This window comes from Neomonachus schauinslandi, chromosome 3, assembly GCF_002201575.2.
Source record: "Neomonachus schauinslandi chromosome 3, ASM220157v2, whole genome shotgun sequence".
NCBI lineage: Eukaryota > Metazoa > Chordata > Mammalia > Carnivora > Phocidae > Neomonachus > Neomonachus schauinslandi.
The window spans coordinates 91,937,230-91,959,568 of NC_058405.1; the positions used below are offsets into that span (position 1 = coordinate 91,937,230).

General features: G+C 36.1%; 1 protein-coding gene across 2 annotated transcripts in view; it reads right to left on the reverse strand.

Annotated features, from left to right (window-relative positions):
- Positions 1-22,339, reverse strand: part of EPB41L5 (erythrocyte membrane protein band 4.1 like 5) — a 135,276-nt gene that overhangs the window by 57,008 nt on the left and 55,929 nt on the right. The window contains exons 12-17 of one of the 2 annotated variants that reach the window (XM_021695827.2): positions 18,655-18,824; positions 17,498-17,604; positions 16,224-16,251; positions 6,922-6,964; positions 6,405-6,520; positions 2,313-3,173 (exon numbers count right to left, since the gene is read on the reverse strand). In XM_021695827.2, coding sequence (XP_021551502.1) covers positions 2,993-3,173; positions 6,405-6,520; positions 6,922-6,964; positions 16,224-16,251; positions 17,498-17,604; positions 18,655-18,824 — 645 coding nt within the window. In that variant the 3' untranslated portion in view covers positions 2,313-2,992. Of the gene's footprint in view, positions 1-2,312; positions 3,174-6,404; positions 6,521-6,921; positions 6,965-16,223; positions 16,252-17,497; positions 17,605-18,654; positions 18,825-22,339 lie in introns of those variants that run through there. The other variant, XM_044913589.1, reaches the window with a different exon arrangement.

Here is a 22,339-nt window from a genome sequence, read left to right on the forward strand (position 1 = left end):
TCTCTCAAATAAATAAAATCTTAAAAAAAAAAAAAAAAAAAACAAACCCCACAAATGTTTGTGTACTAGTTATTTTTTCAAACACAGACATATACACCACAGGACAAATAAAGTTTGTTTTTCTCTGCAAATCCATTTAAAAGTATATATATGATTACCCTATCAAGGTCAAAAGGGTTAGACTATACTCAGACAAGTAAAAGCCTTTGAAGTGGTTTTACCATCAAAAGAAATAATTATCATAAGAGCTTGTTTATGTTCATGTGTGAAAGTGTAAAGATCACTAGCTTTGCTGCGTTTCTGTAAGGTTCTCTGTCTATAAAAGTACAGATGAAACATAACCAACCTAATTCAAGATGTTAAAATTAATTATGTTAAATAAAATTAAGCAAAGCACTGAAGTTGAATCACATGGTCCTGGAGTTCTGTGCTGTTGGCTCCATCTGATCAGAAGGATAGTGACCAAGTAAGGTACTTCTGGAGAATATTAGTTCCCTAATCTAGAATGTATGACCACTTACCCTTTAAGCATAATAAAATGCAGAATATAAATAAGTTGGTGACGAATTATTTAATTTAGGATTATTCTTCATAGCTCTGGAAACATGTATATCTTGAAAATATCAGTAGCAAGAATAGTCACAATATTTGATATGAAATCCTAGATCATAGAGAAACTTGTAAAAAATAAACAGATTTGATTCTACTACCATTCAGTCTTAGCCTCTTACTTCCCCCACCCCCTGCGCACTGCCTTCTCTCCCTACCATCCCTCCAATCTAGTTTCTATCATCAGGACTTTACAAATGAACTATAATATAACAAGGTTTTCAAAGAAAGAATAATCATGATGTGATTCTTCCATCACTTAAATATAACAGTACTGATTAACTCAAATTCTAGTATAGAAATGACCACTTTCAATGTAAACTGAAGATCTTACTCTATTACTCTATTACAATCCTTCCCTATTTCCTGAAGTTAAGATTCTGCTAAGATATATATATAAGGCATTGTTCAGCAGTCTAATCTTCAGATTTCAAGATTAATTTTAGGGTACAAAAAAGTCAAACCTTGGGACTTTCTAAAGACCTAAAAAGCTTTATTATTACACTTCTTTGGTTTCTATTACAGAAACAGTCATTTCTTAATCATATTCACACCCATGAATCTTCCTGAATGACACAAACCAGAGTTTTTGTGCTAAAATGTTATGATGCAAATTCCCTGCTTTAAAGAAAAAAATCACCATCAATAATACCTGACAATTATAATCGGAGCTATGTAAAGTCTAAAACAACTCTGAAGGATATACATTAGTGGCCATTTTTAAGCATGCTTTATGATGATAAGACTTAGGGAGGGAGCTGGGTTATTTAAGATATGGACCTGTTCATATTTACAGGATGTGCTAAAGAATACTTTGAGCTTCTGTCTCCTTAAAACAATTGTGATAGGGGTGTGTGGGTGGCTCAGTCGGTTAAGCATCTGCCTTCGGCTCAGGTCATGATCCCAGTGTCCTGGGATTGAGCCCAGATCTGGCTCTCTGCTCAGCAGGGAGCCAGCTTCTCCCTCTCCCTCTGCCTGCCGCTCCCCCTGCTTGTGCTTGTGCACGGGCACACGCACGCTCTGTCAAATAAATAAAATCTTTAAAAAAAGTTGGTGATAAAATCACAGACTGAAACCGGTCTATAAATTTCATTCCTAGATCTTACTTAATTTTGCTTACTTCTATTTTCTAATGACAAGTTGTATTCTATTTGCAACCAACAGTCCAGTAATAAAGCCCTCTGAAACCTGTATCTAGCAGAGAGGGATTAGACCAACCTCAGAAGTAAACAGGATGATATATGGGTTAGGTTGTTTATAATAAAGTTTCATTATCTTGATTATTATTATGAATTCTCAGACTATAATATATCTTCAAATTACCATATACATAGTTTTAAGGTTTGTTAAAATTTCTAAAAACTACAGAAAGGCAAAAGAAATGCTTCCCTTGTATCAGTTCCCATTACATCAGAAATGTACTTTTTCCAGATAATCTGCCTTTATGAATTAAATCAAAGAGCTTAGATGACTACATTCGAAGTTCATAAGGGACCAAAATAGTAATATATCCAATCCATTTGAAAGTGATACGGTTTGGGCTTTACTAAAGGTTGTACAAGGCTAGATTACGAGGCTGCTGCAAACCTGGGAAATCTACCAGATGCATAAGATGAAAAAGAGAACATGAAAAGACAAAAGTAAATACATTTTCCATTTTGTACAACCATTCAGTAGTAATGTAACTAAATTTAGTTAACCACTAGTTAACTAGTTAATCATGCAAAAGTAACCATTTAGGTTTATCTCTTTACATGAATCACATTACTTTCGGTAAATTAAAATACTTGTTAAAAAGTAAAAGTGCTTTTAATTAAAAATTACATTTATTATGACTATAGAATCTTAGGCACTTAACTGAAATTAAGGCATGGGTCACTGTAGAAGTATTAAAAATGGTATAGAAAAGCAGGCTTTATCAAAGTATCATATCACCAAAGGCTGATACATCGTGCCTGGACTATGCTTCCTTCTCACTTGTGATTAGTGTGTCTTATTCTTTTCACCTCAATCTATTTGGATGGCATGGTCACGGTGAGAGGATAACAGGCAGCTTTTACACAAACACAAACCTTCTCCTGAGACATCTTCTGAGTGATGTATCAACATGTTAAAATCATGAAAAACCTTTCCAAAATTACAATGATATATACATACCCTTTCAATACAAAAGCATTGTCATTATCATTGATGGCATACAGCTTTCTTCACATTCTTTTTCCTTTCACAGAAGAATTCAATTACAAACAACACTACACAAGTAGTGACTCAATATAAAGTAATTTCTGCCAAATTCTCCTAACGTGATCAATCCTCTATGTACGGAAAATGTATACCATCAACTTGCATGACAAAGAGTCCCAGTGTCTAACGGGCTTAACACTCATATCTCAGTCATGGCTGCATGGCCGGGAAAATGAACACCATGATGGACTCCTGCATTCTTCACATTGTGCTCATGGACAAAGTCAGTGTAGTTTCTATGTGCAGGCTGGGGTGGGGACAAGGCCCTTGTGTTCCACTGGTTTCCACCACGTTGACAGCAGTCACTGGCAGCAGAGAGCCTGGATGGTTGGGGAGTGGGAGGGGAGCACAGTTAGTCAACAGGAATAGGAGAAAATGGATGTGTAAGAGGTAATAAAGGAGAAAGGCAGTGTGACCAGCATGCACCACTGCTATGAGTAGTTATTGACATCTACTCCATGCAATGACTTACAAGAATGGGGGTGGGGGGGGTAGAATCCACAAAGTTATATGTAGTGGAAAAGCTCAATATGGAAATATGAGTAAGTAATTAGAGTCAGTTAAGTGAATTAAATAACGAGGAAATTTCACAGAGAACAAAATACTCTATCTGTCCCTGATGTTGGTACCAAAATCAAAGTTAAAAATATTGTTTGAAGTTCTAATGAGAAGGAAAAAATATTTATGATCTAATTTAATTCAAGTATTTAAAAGGACACTTCTACATTATGGACAAAGGCACATACAGAAAAGAGCAACTATGAAAATTATTCCCCAAATTAAGTGATTTCACAAAACTGAAATCCAGGAAACAAAATTCAGAAAGAACATTAAAAAAACAAAAAACAAAAAGCTACCTTCAGAGGCAATGTAATTTTACGTCAATGTTTCCAATTAACAATGGAGAATCATTGTTCCTTCTATAATCAAAGTTCACAGGACCTCAGAATCAAATTCAACAGGTACAGATAATGTGATGAAATTGTAAGCCCCTCCAAGGAACAGTTTAGTAAGTATAGTAAGATACCCTTATCACACAGTGCTATAGAATAGGCCTACAGAACTATGAGAGTGAAGCATGCATACAAGCAGTTCCTGGTGAGAAATAATTAGATCCTCCAGTAGAAAGAAACATTTGTCATAGTTCAGAAAATCAAGGTTTTGCAACACAGCAAAAAGGGCAGCACATATTTAAGATAATTATAAGAAAAAAAATCAACCCAATTATAAAAGATGTCTAAAGGATAAATTTTTAAATACAGTATTTTTCTAACTCAACTAAAACATGAATCCTCATCTTTTTTTCCTTAAGGAAACTGAAATTAACTAAAAGGATTTTTCAGAACAAACTTGAATGCTTTTTTTACAATAAAATCATCATCTTTTCTTTAACAGATATATAATTTGTTCATCAGATCTATCCCATAAAATTCATGACCCTCAATATATGGTCTCTGAAAATTTAGGAAATTAAGTTAGGTTTATATTCTCCCTGATATATGCAAGATTTCCCAAATATTATTCAGTTTTGTTTTTGTTGTTGTTTATAAATGGTTTAATGGATGTAATACATAAATTGTTTCTCCAAAGGTGATACTCTAAATATCAGATAATTCTACATTATTGATAAACCAAATCATTCACTGAAATAATGGTGTCATTTAGAAGACATCAGTGAGAGAAAGCTAAAGAACTGAACGTGAAGTAGGTTTAGATTAAAATGGTTAGAAGTTATCTACCTGATAATAGTCTGTTATTCTGCCCAATTGTTCAAACCTTGGGAGCATTTCCAAATTTTATTAACTTATCACTTTCTAAAGGAGGACTGTTTTATATTCATTTAAGAGCATTAATAACAATAAAAGCATGCAGAAACAAAAAGTGAAATATAGAATGCACTTTAAATTCAGGCTAGGGAATCCACTGGCTCCAAGACAGAACAGTTCTATATGCAGTTCCATGCCACTGCTGACATACACTGAGGCTCATCAGGTTTTCAGGATCACCATTTTACTCCATTTCCGCAAAGGAGGTCTCAGCAAAAGTATATAATGGAAGGACACATAGCTCCAAATTTTCCATTTTCCTTAAAATTAAATACTCTCAGATTCAGTATTGTCTCTTTTAAAGGCTGTGTCAAAGGAACTATGGAGTGCCTAATAAATCAAATTAAATAGATTTAAATATGTGCCCATTAAAATTATAAAACTCAATAAAGATTTAGTGTCATAATATAGTACACAAACCCCCTCCCAGATTCTCATTCCGTATTAATATAAAAGGTAAGCATGTACTAAGGGAGTTCTTTTATAGGTGAAGTCTGGTTTCCTTGCCAATAGGATTTGGTGGTAACATCAAGGCCATAAAACATAGCTGCTTACTGGAGCTGTGTTTTCAGTAAGAAACTGAAGAAACTCTTTTTAATGGCTTAAAAAAATAAAGACTAAAATTTGATACTTAGAAGCCTCACTGTTCATACTTTAAGTGTGTGCCCACATGCGCACACACACACAAAGTACCCCTCTACCACACTCTCAGGTAAAAGGAAAAGAAAAAAATGGTAACGAAAAAAAAAAAATCCCTCAATCTTAGAAATTAATCAAGTTATTTGGAACTGAAGTAAAAATACGCCCAACCACGAAACAGCAAAGCATCTTGCAAGTTAGTTAAGCCAAAATAACAGTGAAAAACAATTTCATAGCAAAGACTGAAAATAATCACCAACCACTGTTGACCCACCACCATGAAGGAAGAACTGGTTGCACAGAAAGCTGACCAAAACCTTGAGATCACCACAGAAACTCATTAGATTTCAGGGACTAAACAAACTAAGAGCAAGAGAAAAAGAGAAAAATCCCATGAATTATCAAAGTTCATTTCATAGACACACAACTTGAACAGATGCAACCAACATGACCATTCAACCAAATAATTCCCTCCAAGCCACATACACTTATTTGGGAAATGATGAACCCTACTGATTACACTCCAATAAGCCACAAAGTATTCATATTTGTGTACTAATTATGAATGTTAAAAAAAAGACCCTGGAAATCTAAACAAAGTACCTTCTCTGTCATCAGATTATCTCTCCATCCCCGAAAAGCATTAAAATATTTTTTTTAGATTATAATCTTGTTTCCCTTTTGGCTTATCTTCAGTTTTTAATGAAAAAACACATCCAAAGCACTAGCATTACGTTGTGTGGAATAACATATGATGAACTTATTTTCCTTATTGATCTGAAAAAAGGTTCTACTGACTAGCATTGAAGTCCTTTTCAACAGAGAACCACCCACCACTTCCAATCATGCTAACCAAAATAAGGAGAGATATCTGATTTCTTCAATTAAATAACTGCATTCCCTTCTTCATACATATCCTTTATTTTCCCAATCCCAGTACGACTGTTTAATAATATGTTTCTGTTCAGCTTACAAATATGAATAATTTGCTTTCAATCATATTTAAAGTCTTCTAAGATCGTGGTTGGGAATTTAGAATACCATTAAGCAAGCAACATTTTATTCCAGTTTAAGGAGTTAACAAACCATTTCCTGTCATGCTGGTCTAATCCAGGATTCCTTGGAAGATTCTCTATCTCTGCCAGCACAGGACCAGAGGGAACAGAAGGAATCCCAGGCAGAGTAGATCTCACACCCCAAGCCTGTGGATTATAAAATTATAAAAATCATCTATTTTGCCTAGATAAAAGATTTCTTCACCAATAAACAGAACATTAAAATGGAATACTATCAACAAACATAGTGCAAACAAATGCTTGAATGTTATGTACTACCTCAGAGATAGATAATAATCTAACTAAATATTAATATCTTATTCATTAAATAGGATTTACAGGAACAGAAAATGTTCTATAGAGCACCTATTCTATTTACAACATCTCAGATAATAACAGAGGGTTTCATTATCTACTTTACAGATTAAAAAAAAGAAAACGCACAAAACCGTCCCAAAGTTACACCACTATGAAAATTCAATTAATAATACCACTATTTGTCATAATTAACTAGTGTTCTAGTGTTTAGAAGCTTAGTATGATCTCACCTGTTGGGAGCCGTTACTCTGAGTTGAAACATTATTGTGAACACTGTAATGGGGAAAAATATCTATTAAAAAAACCATATATAAAATTCGAGGGCTTCACATTGTAAGATTATACATACAGTAATGAAAGTAGTTTTATTTTTAAAGGCATTGTTTTGTTGCAAATAAAGAAAAAATTACTGTTGGAACCTAAAACTAAAATGTAAGATGCCCAGAAAACATTTGCTTTTATAGACAAATACTTGTTTTTCTATAATCTGCTCCTTTGAGATTTCCATATACCTGTATTTTGTGCTTTAAATGTGTAGTTCACTACTAATCTTGTTTATTCATTGGACAGTATCTGTCAAAGATGCAAAATGAAGAGCAGCACAAATGATACCTTAAATTCAAGGCATTGAGCACAAATATCCACATAAACTTACCTGTCACTTCTTTTTTTTTTTTTTAAAGATTTTATTCACTTATTTGAGAGAGAGAATGAGACAGAGAGAGCATGAGATGGGGGAGGATCAGAGGGGGAAGCAGACTCCCTGCTGAGCAGGGAGCCCGATGCGGGACTCGATCCAGGGACTCCAGGATCATGACCTGAGCCGAAGGCAGTCGCTTAACCAACTGAGCCACCCAGGCGCCCCTATCTGTCACTTCTTTTGTATATTCCTACCCTCTCAAGATTTTCCACTGTCAGCAACAGCTCAACATTTTATAACTTAAAAGGCCTTAGCATAAACTTAAAGTCAGAAACCTCTCTGTATGCTTTCTACTCCAAATGATTTATAAGTATGTTTTTAAATTTTTAGTTTAGGCTGTATTCATTCCCCTCCTCCATCGCTTTCCCACAAAAAAGCACTTATAAAACAATCTAAAACAAAATAATAAAAACAAACCTCAGAACAGCTAAAAAAAAGAGAATATTCAATGAAATAATTCAAAGATGACATATTATCACAACAAAATGATGGGAATAAAGAGTTTATGGACTTCACTACATCAAAAACTAATGATGTAATGTATGGTGATTAACATAATAAAAAACTACATCAAAAACTAATGATGTAATGTATAGTGATTAACATAACATAATAAAAAAAAAGTTTATGGACTTCAGAACTTCTAACATAAGCATACATGTATCCTGAGGTAAAAAAATTCAACTAAGGTAACTGAAAATATGTTCAAAGTTTTATACATATATATAGACACACACACACACAATTCCTGGAAAGTGAGAAAATAATCCACAGATTTAATGAGAGCACTATGTTCCAGGAAAATGAGACAGGGAATTAAATTCATTCAATCCCTTACTGGATAAGGAAAAAATACTTAAGGTACCCCAAGGAGATTAAAAGGAAATCACTGCCAATATCTGGCTGGCACAGACCTCCTCATAGAAATATTCAAGAATATTATACCCAAGGACACCTGAGTGGCTCAATTGGTTAAGCATCTGCCTTCAACTCAGGTCATGATCCCAGGGTGCTGGGATCGAGTCCTGCATCAGGCTCCTTGCTCAGCAGGGAGTCTGCTTCTTCCTCTGCCTCTCCCCCTGCTTGTGCTCTCTCTCTCGGACAAATAATATTTCTTTAAAAAATAATAATATTATACCCAGCCAAGATGTCATTCTAGTAAAAGGGAACGGCCAGGGGTGCCTGGGTGACTCAGCTGGTTAAGGATCTGCCTTCAGTTCAGGTCATGATCTCAGGGTCCTGGGATCAAACCCCATGTCAGGCTCCCTCCTCAGCTTGCTCTGTCTCACATAAATAAAATCTTAAAAACAGAAAAAAAAAAAAAAACAGAAAAGAAAAGAAAAGAAAAGACAAAAGGAAATGGGCAAAGCTTCTCAAACCAAACTCTGAATACAGCATCTAGGAGCCTTTCTCAGAGGGGTGGGAGCAAAACAATCTGATGAAGGACAACCAATTAAGAAAGAACTCAAGAACGAAGAGGCTGGGGCGCCTGGGTGGCTCAGTCGGTTAAGTCAGGTTGGCTCAGGTCATGATCCCAGAGTGCTGGGATCGAGCCCCACCATCAGACTCCCTCCCTGAATCTGCTTCTCCCTCTGACCCTCCCTGCCCACCCCCACTGATGCTCCCTCTCTCAAATAAATGAATAAAATCTTAAAAAAAAAAAAACAAAAATGAAGAGGTCTTGCTAAAGGCTACGTGATGAGAACTGAATCAATTTTATATCTTATTTTTTATTACCTACATCTTATCACAAGTTGAGTCACCAGAACTTGCAGTAGCATTGCCTGGATTCAAATCCAAGCTGTACCACCACCACTAGTTCTATTCTCTAAACCTCAGGTTCTTCATTTGCATGAAACTGTTAGGAGGATTAAATGCATTAATATTAGCAAAACACAAAGAACAGTGATAAATAAAACTGACCAAAAAAAAAAAAAACTGTAAAAAAAAAAAATACTGGTTAGTGTATAACTGTTGTCAAGACATTTGCAAAGAATATACCTGTCAGGCATGATTTCTTTGGACTAATGATGCTGCTGCTCCCAGAACACATTATGCTGGTTTAAGTAACCAAGTAACCCATAATCCCAGATATTATGAAATCTCATCCAACCTGCTTGGCTGGATGATCCCCTTGGTTACTCTTTGAAGCTTTTCCTTTAACTGAGAATAACTCCAGCAAGTGAGAAATAAAAGATGAATAGTAACATGAAAAAAAGTGCTTATAATATGTGATCTCAATGGGATCACAGCCCCGTTTTCAAATAATTTGAAATGTAGAAAGCACTATTTTCTCATAATTACACATTCTTTCACTTCCACTAACACAAAAGTAGGAATGAATACTTCTCATTACTGATCTAATCCAAGCTTCCCCTTTCAAAGGACCACCTGTAATAACTGACCCCTTTTGCTCTTATGCTCTCTGTATTCATCACTTCCTCCTCCGTTCCTTCTTTTTCCTCTCTTTTCCGTCTTCAAGATTCTGTCAGCTAAGCCTGTACAAAAAGTATTAATCACTGAAATGTGATCTATCCTTTAAAATGTCACCTCTTCTTAGGATACTTTATACTAGTCAAGACTCATAGGGAATAGTTAGGAAATAAAATAGTATAAGGAAAACCACTGACATCAGCCAATTTAAAAACCTGTTACTCAAATAGGCACATTACAAGGTCAAGAAGCTTTTTAGGTCAAATAGCTGTGCTTTTTCAAACAGTACTGTATTCCCTGGTTCACTGGAGCAAAACTGTTCATGCAAACAGAACTACAAGGGCAAAAATGAAAGGGCATTCATGCCAGTCCAAACTCAGGTTCTCTCAAGCAGTGTTATGAAGAGTGGTAAATAACCTTCAGGAGAGCTGGGTCCCCCTCTACATTTCACATCTAAAAGTTTATTGTAAAAAATAATAACAATAAAGTATCATTGCTTAAATATCCCATTTCTGTTGTGCTTTCCAGAGCCAAATGCATTTTTTCCTTTTATTTTTTTTCTTTTTATTAACATACAGTGTATTATTTGTTTCAGGGGTACAGGTCTGTGATTCATCAGTCTTACATAATTCACAGCGCTCACCATAGCACATACTCTTCCCAATGTCCATCACCCAGCCACCCCATCCCTCCCACCGCCGCCCCCCCCCTCCAGCAACCCTCAGTTTGTTTCCTGAGATTAAGAGTCTCTTATGGTTTGTCTCCCTCTCTGGTTTCATCTTGTTTCATTTTCCCTCCCTTCCCCTATGATCCTCTGCCTTGTTGCTCAAATTCCTCATATCAGTGAGATCATATGATACTTGTCTTTCTCTGACTGACTTATTTCACTTAGCATAATACCCTCTAGTCCCATCCACATAGTTGCAAATGGCAAGATTTCATTTTTTGATGGCTGTGTAATATTCCAGTGTGTGTGTGTGTATGTGTGTGTGTGTGTGTGTCACATCTTCTGTATCCATTCATCTGTTGATGGACATCTAGGCTCTTTCCATAGTTTGGTTATTGTGGACATTGCCGCTATAAACATCGAGGTGCATATGCCCTTTTGGATCACTACATTTGTATCTTTGGGGTAAATACCCAGTAGTGCAATTCCTGGGTCGTAGGGTAGCTCTATTTTCAACTTTTTGAGGAACCTCCATACAGTTTTCCAGAGTGGCTGCACCAGCTTGCATTCCCACCAACAGTGCAGGAGGGTTCCCCTTTCTCCGCATCCCCACCAACATCTGTCCTTTCCTGACTTGTTAACTTTAGCGATTCTGACTGGTGTGAGGTGGTATCTCATTGAGGTTTTGATTTGGATTTCCCTGATGCCGAGTGATGTTGAGCACTTTTTCATGTGTCTGTGAGCCAAAAGCATTTTTCAAGCAAAGATAATAAAACTTAGCTATTAAAATTAAATTAATCTTAATTCTAAGAAAGAGACTATATAGTCATACTTAAGTTTTTGGTCAGAAATGTATATTTCAAAAAAAAAAATTGTTTTTTTTAAGATTTTATTCATTTATTTGAGACAGAGAGACAGAGAAAGAATGGACGCAAGCATGAGTGGTAGGGAGGGTGGGGAGTGGTAAGGAGGAGCAGAGGAAGAAGCAGACTCCCCGATGAGCAAGGAGCCCAATGTGGGGCTTGATCCCAGGACCCTGAGATCATGACCTGAGCCAAAGGCAGACACTTAACTGACTGAGCCACCCAGGCGCCCCTCAAAAAAATTGTAAAGGACAAATTCTTGCAAATAAAAACCTTAATTTTTCAACTACATATTACTGCTTGAATACTTTGTATACATTTTGGTAAATTCACCAGGTTATCTTTCTTATTTTAAGCTCTAATATTCTGTCCCAGCCTCCCTTTCAGGTAAGCAAGATATAATCCATTAAACAAAAAACAAACAAAATAGTTTAAAAAGTACAGAATACCTCTAACATTTCTCCATCATTTTTCTTAAAAGCATAGCTTATAAATAACTACAATGAAAGTAAAAGTGTACAACTCAGGAAAGGCAGAAAACTTTGTTTTTTACCCAATTAAAAATTCACAATAGAGAGAATAGCTCACTTCCTCCGTACTCTATTCATTATTTTTTAACAGCCTACTGACAGCTAAAGAAACTTCAGGAGAAGGCTTTTGTGATGAATCACTCATCACAGCCCAACTTTAATCGTTTTCTAAGTGGGCAAAAAAAAAAAAGGGCATCTCAAGGAGAGGCTGACCATACTCACTCAGTACCCAAATCAAACGATTTCTCCTTTTGAAGAAGCTCTAGTCATACATCTGCCATATAACAGTAGACAAATTCAAGAGTTAACTAGATTTGCAAGTATGTCCTGAATCTGATACTTCGACAGACATTCCAGGAAACTGACATATACCAACAGTTGAGAAGCATTATATGAAACTATACATTGTAATATGTACTATTAAAATTAATGAGTCATCATCAAAAGTAGAATTTCTGGGGGTGCCTGGGAGGCTCAGTCGTTAAGCGTCTGCCTTCGGCTCAGGTCATGACCCCAGGGTCCTGGGATCTAGCCCCGCATCAGGCTCCCTGCTCAACCCGGAGCCTGCTTCTCCCTCTCCCACTCCCCCTGCTTGTGTTCCCTCTCTAGCTGTCTCTCTGTCAAATAAATAATAAAGTCTTAAAAAAAAAAAAAAAAAAGGCAGAACTTCTGGAATGGTGGTTTGAGGACTCTCTCCCCAGTGAAACGAACATTTAGCTGGGGAAAATTATTTAAAAAAAAAAAATCATTAAAAAGCATACATCAGGGGACGCCTGGGTGGCTCAGTCGGTTAAGCGTCTGCCTTCAGCTCAGGTCATGATCCCAGGGTCCTGGGATCGAGTCCCGCATCGGGCTCCCTGCTCCACGGGGAGCCTGCTTCTCCCTCTGCCTCTGCCTCTCTCTCTCTATCTCTCATGAATAAATAAATAAAATCTTTAAAAAAAAAAAAGCATACATCAGTGAATAAACATTTATTCAAGAAAATCTACTAAATCTCAGAGCTGAGTCTGGCATTTGAGTCACAATTTGCTCTCATTCCCTACTCCCCCAAGTTCAGTGTGGTGAAAGCTTTACTCCACATGAGTATGGCCAAGAAGATGGAACACTCTCCAAGCAACCCACTTAAATCAGCTATTTTAAATATGTGCAGGAACTAAAAAACCAAATCTAAAGAAATAAGTATGGGAACACTGTCTCCACAAAAAGAAAATATCATTAAACAGAGAATTTATAGATAAGAATCAAATAGGGAAATTCTTAACTTGAAATGTACAATAACTGAAATATAAAATTAACTGAAAGGCCACAACAGGAGATTTGAGAAGGTGGAAGAATCAATGACTTGAAATGGGTCACCTGAAATTATCTAGTCTGAGTAACAGAAAGAAAAAGAATGAAGAAAAATGAACTCAGGTATCTGTGGGACACCATCACATGGACAACAGGCATGTAATGGGAGTCCCAGAAGGAGAGGTGAGAAAGGAAAAGAGAGATCATTTGAAGAAATAATGGCTGAGAACTTCCCAAATTTGATAAAAGTAATATACCATGGAAAAGCAACCAGAATAAAAATGGACTGCCAATCAAACAAAAAAGACTTCAAAACAAAAAAAATTACTAGAGAAAAAGAGTGACATTTCATCATAATAAAAGAACCAAACAATTATAAAGATATCTGCACTTAACAAAAAGCCCCAAAATATATGAAACAAAAACTGAAAGAATTAAAGGGAGAAACAGACAACTAAGTGACAATAACTGGGAGACTTCAAAACCTAACTCTTAATAATGGATAACTCAGGGCGCCTGGGTGGCTCAGTTGGTTGAGCGACTGCCTTCGGCTCAGGTCATGATCCTGGAGTCCCGGGATCGAGTCCCGCGTCGGGCTCCCTGCTCGGCAGGGAGTCTGCTTCTCCCTCTGACCCTCCCCCCTCTCATGTGTTCTCTCTCTCTCTCATTCTCTCTCTCAAATAAATAAATAAAATCTTAAAAAAAAAAAATAATGGATAACTCAGCAAAAGGTCAATAATGAAAGAGAAGTCCTGACCAGTATAAAACCAAGTAGGTCTAACAGACATTTAAAGAACATTACACTCAACAACAGAATATACACATTCTTCTCAAGTGCGTTTAGACCATTTTCTGAGATAAATCTTATGTTAAGCTATAAAAAAATTTCAATAAATTTATAAGGATCAACATCATATGAAGTATGTCCTCTAACCATGTAGAGTAAAAGTACAAAAAAATAACAAAGGAAAATTTAAAATATTCACAAATGTGTGGAAATCAAGGAGCACACTCCCCAAGTAACCAAAGGGTCAAGGAAGAAATCAAAAGAGAAACTGGAAAATAATTTGGGATAAATAAAAATGAAAATAAAACACACCAAACATGGAATGTGATTAAAGCAGTGGTTGGAGGAAAATCTATAGCAATAAATGTTTTATATTAAAAAAGAATTGGGGGCACCTGGGTGGCTCAGTCGGTTAAACATCTGCCTTTGGCTCAGGTCATGATCTCAGGGTCCTGGGATCAAGCCCTGCATCAGGCACCCTGCTCAGCGGGGGAGTCTGCTTCTCCCTCTCCCTCTGCCTCCTCCCCCCTGCTCATGCTCTAATAAATAAATAAAATCTTAAAAAAAAAAAAAAAAAAAGAATGGGGCACCTGGGTGGCTCAGTCAGCTAAGTGCCCAACTCTTGATTTCGGCTCAGGTCATGATGTCAGGGTCGTGAGATCGAGCTTTGCATCGGGCTCCATGCTCAGCACAGAGTCTGCCTGTCCCTAACCCTAGTCCCCTGCCGCACCCCCCCCCCACTACAACACACTCTCTCTCTCTCTCTCAAATAAATAATTTAGAAAAAAAAAAATAATAAAGATCTCAAATAAATAACCTAATTTCCCACATTAAGACATCAGAAAAAGAAAAGCAAACTAAACCTAAAGCAAGTATAAGAAATGAAATAATGTATCACAGGCAGCCGGCTGGCTCAGTGGGTAGAGCATGCAACTCTTGATCTTGGCGTCATGGGTTCAAGCCCCATGTTGGGCGTGAAGCCTACTTAAAATTTAAAAATTTTAAAAAAAGAAAGAAAGAATATATCAGAGCTAAAATTAATAAACTTGAAAAACAGACAAGAATCAGTGAAACCAAAAGCGGGTTTTTTGAAAAGGCCCACAAAATGGGCTAACCTTTACCTCAGCTGACCAAGGAGGGGGAAAAACCCTCAAATTACTAAAATTAGAAATGAATGAGGGAATATCACTACTAACCTTACAGAAATAAAAAGGAAAAGGAAGTAAACATGAACTGCATGCCACCAATTAGGTAACTTAGATGAAATGGACAAATTTCAGAAAGACAGAAACTGAGTCAAAATGAAAAATAAAATCTGAATGGATCTGTAACAAGAGACTGAAGTAGGAATTTTAAAACTTTACACAACGAGAAAGTCCAGGCAAGATGGCCTTTATAATGGTGAATTCTACCATACGTTTAAAGAAGAATGCCAATTGTTTTATAAATTCTTCCCCCCCCCCCAAACAGAAAGGAAACATTTTCAACTCATTCTGTAAAGCCAGAATTATCCTGATACCGAAATCAGATGCAGAATTACAGGAAAACTATAGACCAGTGTCTTCAACAAATATACACATACAGGGGCGCCTGGGTGGCTCAGTCAGTTAAGCAGCTGCCTTCAGCTCAGGTCATGATCCCAGTGTCCTGGGATCAAGCCCCGCATCAGGCTCCTGCTCAGCGGGAAGCCTGCTTCTCCCTCTCCCTCTGCCTGCCACTCCCCCTGCTTGTGCTCTCTCTCTCTCCCTCTGTCAAAATAGATTAAAAAAAAAAAAAAACTTAAAAAAAATAATAATATATATATACACACACATACAAATCCACAATAAAATGCTAGCGAACCAAATCCAGCAACATATGATATAAAGAATTATACACCATGACCAAGTGGGGATTATCCCAGGAATAAAATTAATTGCTCATCTGCAAATAAACCTTTGTTCTTTGAGCTCCTTGTGCATAAGAACCCTAATTTATTCATCTTTATATCCTCGGTGACAGGCCAATAACAAATGTATGTCATTCTCATTATAAATAACACATCCATCCCCACCCCTGCCTTTATTTCTTTAAACTGCTTTATTTTTCGTTGTGTCAATTTTATCTGGAATTATGTATATTTTTGTTCCCTGCTACAGTCCCAATGCTCAGGGAAACTTAACACGTTGACAAGTCTTCAACAAATATTTGTTTAATTAATGACAGCAACTACATAAATGCTAAATTCTAAATTCTGTTCCTAAATTGTAAGTCATTACTTACCTGAGTTCTTCAGGTTTTGCTGTACTTGCTGACAGAGGAAAAAAAAGAAAATGTCCCATTAGTTTCCGCTTACATGGTAAACTGCTTAACTATTCATAAAAGTAAATCTAGGCAGTTTTTAAGCCATATTTCCCAATTATAGATTCAAAAACCGTCATTTCACAAAATGTTCTAGGATTCACATCATTAAAATCAATAATGACAATTACTTCCATTTTTAAAACAAGCAATAAAATAACATCTTCTTTTAAAACAGAACCACCTGCAAGCCTCCTAGAGTGAGGTGACAATAAAACACTGTCAGTGGAAAATAAGAGGTAACTCAGGGTTTCAAATCACCATGAACTAAAATGGTCTCATTAAAAGCTATGTATTCTTTAATTTATAGTAATACCAAACAAAAATTATGAATATAAATGAGTTTTTTATGCCAAACATCAGGTCACAGCAGATGTTTCTGGACAACTGGGATGACGCTAGTCAGACATACTAAAAACTCAACCTGTACTTTAATACTAACTCAGATTCAAAACCAACCATAACTTTTAGTTTGTCAAGTAAATCATGCTTTTTATTACATAAAGTTAAATATATATTGATGTTTAAATTTAAACACTATTTAAAAGAATCCTAATATTATAATACTATATGAAATAATTTTTACTTAAAATTTATTCATCCTATACCAATGTTTTTTTTTTACGTTCTTAAGGGCATTTAGGAGATTATTATTAATGAAATCTGGAAGTCAAAAAGAGAAGGGAAAGTGTTACTCTATAGAACTAAAATAGTTAATATGAACAAAAACCGAACACAAACTCAAAATAGTACCTGAATTGGGATTAACATAAAGTTTAATCTCAACAACAATACAGGCAATTTTTCTTTCTATTTTTTCTTTTTTTAAAAAAGGATTTTATTTATTTATTTATTTGAGAGAGAGAGAGAGAGATCACGAGCAGGGGGTAGGGGTAGAGGGAGAAGCAGACTCCCCACTAAGCAGGGAGCCTGATGCAGGACTCAAACCCAGGACCCTGAGATCATGACCCGAGCTGAAGGCAGACGCTTAACCCGAGCTGAAGGCAGATGACTGAGCCACCCAGGCACCCCCTTCTATTTTCTTATATTGATTGTGTCATAACCAAAGTTAATAAGGGTACTTCAGTTGACTGGAATTAACTTAAGGTTGAGATAACTTCCTTTCAAGTAAACATTTCCAGCACATGATGGACTATCAAGGAAGAATAGTCTTTTGAAACAAGGTTGCATCTCACCTTTCATTTGTAGAGTTCGTCTAGAGTATCGTTTGCTGGGTCTTCTTTCAAAGGATGTTGATCTTCTTGGTTTATTGGTTTTTGTGGTCTGATACTCAGTTTTTCCACTAAAATAAATGAGGCATATTAAGAGGAGTAAGAGAATTTGAGGCCTACAGTAATCAGATACCTATGAGAGAAAGTCTACATTAAGTTAGTCCTTAAACGAACCATCCTGAGCTTCATCCTGAAGTAACTACTACTAATAGCCTTGATGTCTCTCTTTACCACATCATTTTTCTACTCTTTAGGCTTGTGTGAAATATGCAACATGCAAATTATATTGTTTTTTCCTAAGCATGCATGTGCCTAGGAATGTATTGAATAACTTTGGAATATCTGTATCTTATGCAACTCCTTTCCTCTCCCCATTCACTCACCTCATGCAGTTTGCTATTAACTCAAGATTTTGTTATTTTTTTCTAATTGTGATACACTTTTCAGAAACTTTCCAAAAATATTTAAAACTATTTTCCCACTCTCTTTGATTTTCATTCAAATTTTCTTAAGAAATGCCTCCTCACTTTTAACATAGGTAGAACAGAAGCTCTACTTTCATGAATTCCACACAATCAACTTGCCACAATATTGATTATTACTCATTTGTTTTTTAAATCACAGTGACTCTCGGGGCATGTTGAAAACTCATAATCAATAATCTAATCTCAGGTAAACCAAAACATTTTTAACTTATGACCAACACACAAGGAGTCCATAAAAATAACGTAACTTCAGGTTTATAAAGGACCAGAAATGTTACCCAGGATTAATTTTCCTCTCAGTGCAGAACAAATACCCTTTTTCTATATGGCAGTCAGCTATTGCATGAAGACTCCTTAAAGCTCTTGTTATATGAATTTAATCTGGGGGTTAATCTATAAAGTAAATGTTAAGAGGAATATAAAATCCATGATACCAGTATAATGCTTTCCTGTCTATTCAGGAAATTACAACCAATAACAGTACCACTTTGTCTTTTATTTTGGTCAGTGAAAACACTGGCAAACCACTTTGTTTCTCTATGCCTTGGTTTCTACATCTGTAAAATGAGAAGTTAGCCTAAACTTCTTGGCTTTATGAAAGAACATAAGATATAGCAAGCAGCTATTGACATTCACCTATATCTAAATCGTGATCCTAGTCGAATAAATCCCGATCGATGAGAATTCTTTTGGACCGGGCCCCGGAGACGAAAGAATGCATGATGTTCCACAGCACATTTCCATAAATGTTTGCATGCTTTTGGATGATCCAATCGAAAGACAAATGTATGTTCCTGCTCTTTGCCCTGAAAAAGAAAAGGATGTAAAGACAGGTAATTATTAGGTCCAACAGTTCTGCCCCTTGTAACTCAGCTACAAATACAACCACAGCAATACCAAGAACCAAATAATAAAGCATCTAGTTTGCTCCCTGAAACTCACTCTCTCTAGCTACCTACGTAAAAAGGCAGAGTTGAAATCAAGCTGTCCACTTTCACAGCCAATATAAAATTATTCCTAAAAGGGTCCTCCCTACTTAAGTGGTCTCATTTCTCAGAGAAACAAAAACTGAGGCTTTGGGATATATATTTATAATGTAAAGGATCATACAAGATCTGGCAATATATATCAATAAACTTAAAAATGTGCACATTCCTCGTCACAGTAACCATACTCGCAGGAATCTAATGATAATAATTAACATCACAGGCATTTTTCTAAGGATTTCATATGGATTAATTCAATGAGCAGATACTATCATTAGCACCATTTCACAGATAAGGAAACTGAAGCTCAAGAAATAAAGCCCAAGGTCACAAAGAGGAAACCAGAATTTGAACCTAACTATTTGTCCTCCAGAACCTGTTTGTAACAACTAAGCTTTACCATCTCTCTAAGGTAAAAGATTTTAACACCAAAATTTATACCCATATATTTTCTTCACAATCTCATTTATAATAGTAAAAATTGGCATAAAACCCGAAATGTCCAAGAGAAATTATCAAATAAATAACATCTTTTAAAACTATACAAAAAGATAAATGAATAAAAGATGAATGTACTATTGTTTATTCATATTACAGAATATGTAAGTTAAAATGAATGAACTGGTCTACATGGCTACACCTGTTTAGGTGAAATAAGGAAACTGCAAAAATAAAAAAATATATATATATATGATTTATGTAAATTTTCAAAACAATTCCACCGTGTATTATGATGTATTTATATTTGGAAAAAAAAAGTATGAGAATGATACCCTCCAAGAATGATGGCCAGCTACAGGAAAGAAAGGGACAAACTAGAGGGTTAGACCTCAGCTATACTGAATAAACTGTTATTAATTTACCTATTTCTAAGAGATAAGTCTGAAGCAGCAATGACGAAAGTGTTAATCTAGATGAGTGACATGGATATTACATTTATGATATTTTTTGTACTTTCCAGTATACTTTCAATATAAGTTAAACTATTCTGTCATTTTAAAATATAACATAAACTCTATATGTAGTTTCCTCATGACTCTGATATAGGCAAAAATTCTTAAATTTTAAGACTCAGAAAGTACCGACCACAATGGAAAAAATTTATGAATTCTATTACTTTAAAATTAAAATGCTCTACCCAAAACATACTATTAAGGGAGTCAAAAGGCAAGCCAAGGAGAAGCTACTTACAACACATATATCTGCAAAGAACTGATGTTCAGAATATATAAAGAACTTCAAGGAGGAAAAAAGCACATGACCCAACAGAAAAATGAGCAAAAGACTTGAACAAGCATAAAAGAGAATACCCAAATATTCAATAAATATATAAATAAGTGCTGAACAAATAATCATCAGGGGAATGCACATGAAAACCACAACATCATTCTACCACCAGAATGGCTAACATGAAAAAAGAGAATATCAAACATTAGCAAAAAAAAGAACAAATGGAACTCTCTTATACTGCAGGTGAGAATGTAAACTTGTATAAACACTTTGAAAACAGTTTGGTAGTATCCACAAAAGCCAAACACATGCATATCCTAGTCTTAGCAGCACTCCTAAGTGACGAAAACTAACAACTCAAATGTCCATCAACAGCAGGATGGATAAATAAGTGTGGTCTAGGGGCGCCTGGGTGGCTCAGTCGTTAAGCATCTGCCTTCGGCTCAGGCCATGATCCCAGGATCCTGGGATTGAGTCCCACATCGGGCTCCCTGCTCCGCGGGAGGCCTGCTTCCCCTTCTCCCACTCGCCCTGCTTGTGTTCCCTCTCTCACTAGCTCTCTGTCAAATAAATAAATAAAATCTTTAAAAAAAAAAAAAAAAGTGTGGTCTATACATAAAATGGAATACTATATAACAGTAAGAATGAGCCAATTATAGCAACCTGCTACAAGAGGGCTGTGGCTCACAAATGCATTGTTTAAATACATAAGTCAGACACAAAGGGAATAGTCAGGTTTCATTTAGATAAAGTTCAAAATATAAACAAAAACCAATGTATGGTGTTAAAGTCAGGAGAACAGTTGTTACCCTTGGAGGTCTGTAACTGGTGGGAGGCACAAAAGAGAGCATATCATTCTGCCAGTGTTCTATTTTTTTCTCCATCTGGGTGCTGGTCATACAGGTGTTTGTGAAAATCCAACAAGCTGCACACTTGTTTTTGCACTTATCTGAATGTATGTTACACTTCAATAAAACTTACCAACAAAAAATACACACAGAAAAAAACATGGGAAAGCGTATAACCTCAAAGCAGGAAAAATCCTTGAAAGACTGCCTTGAAAGATTGATAAATTTGCCTATTTAAAATTTTTTTGTGGTGCCTGGGTGGCTCAGTCATTAAGGCTCTGCCTTTGGCTCAGGTCATGATCCAAGGGTCCTGGGATCGAGCCCCACATCGGGCTCCCTGCTCAGTGGGAAGCCTGCTTCTCCCTCTCCCACTCCCCCTGCTTGTGTTCCCTGTCGCTTTGTCTCTGTCAAATAAATAAATAAAATCTTTAAAAAAAATAAATGTTTTTTAAGTACATGGCAAAAATCATAGTAAGGAATGTTAAAAGACAAACAACTATTAGATAAAATATTTACAGTTTCTATGACAAAGGGTAAAACCAGTAAGAAAAAGGCCAAATGACAAAATGTGCAAAGGATATGTCTGAATAAAGAGTTTGGAGAAAAGGGAATACAAAGAACTCAAATGTATGAAAAGTTGTTCAATATCACTCATAATAACAGCAATAAAAAATCAAACCTACAATGAAATTCCATTCTTCACCTTCCAGATAAAAATGTGACAACTTACTCTGAGGAAAGAGGTTTCATCTTTGATAGGATCTCTGTACCCAGGACAAATGCACATTTGAACCAGCAAATCCACCTGCAGGAAATTATCCTACAGACACTTGCCAATGTACAAATTCATGCATATGTAGTGAATGTTAACTGAGAATTTATTAAATAAATTAGGGTACACCCATACAGTAGAAACTATGCAGTTTAGTTTGTTTTTTAAACAAGAGCAAAGAAGCATTCTAGGGCGCCTGGGTGGCTCAGTCGTTAAGCGTCTGCCTTCGGCTCAGGTCATGATCCCAGGATCCTGGGATCGAGTCCCACATCGGGCTTCCTGCTCAGCGGGAAGCCTGCTTCTCCCTCTCCCACCCCCCGTGCTTGTGTTCCCTCTCTCACTGTCAAATAAATAAAATCTTAAAAAAAAAAAAAAAGCAGCATTCTATATAGTCATATGGAAGATTCCAGAAGTTATAATGTGAAGTTTAAAAAGAATTAGTACAGAACAGTCTAAAGGCATAGTAACTTCTGTATAAAAAAGAA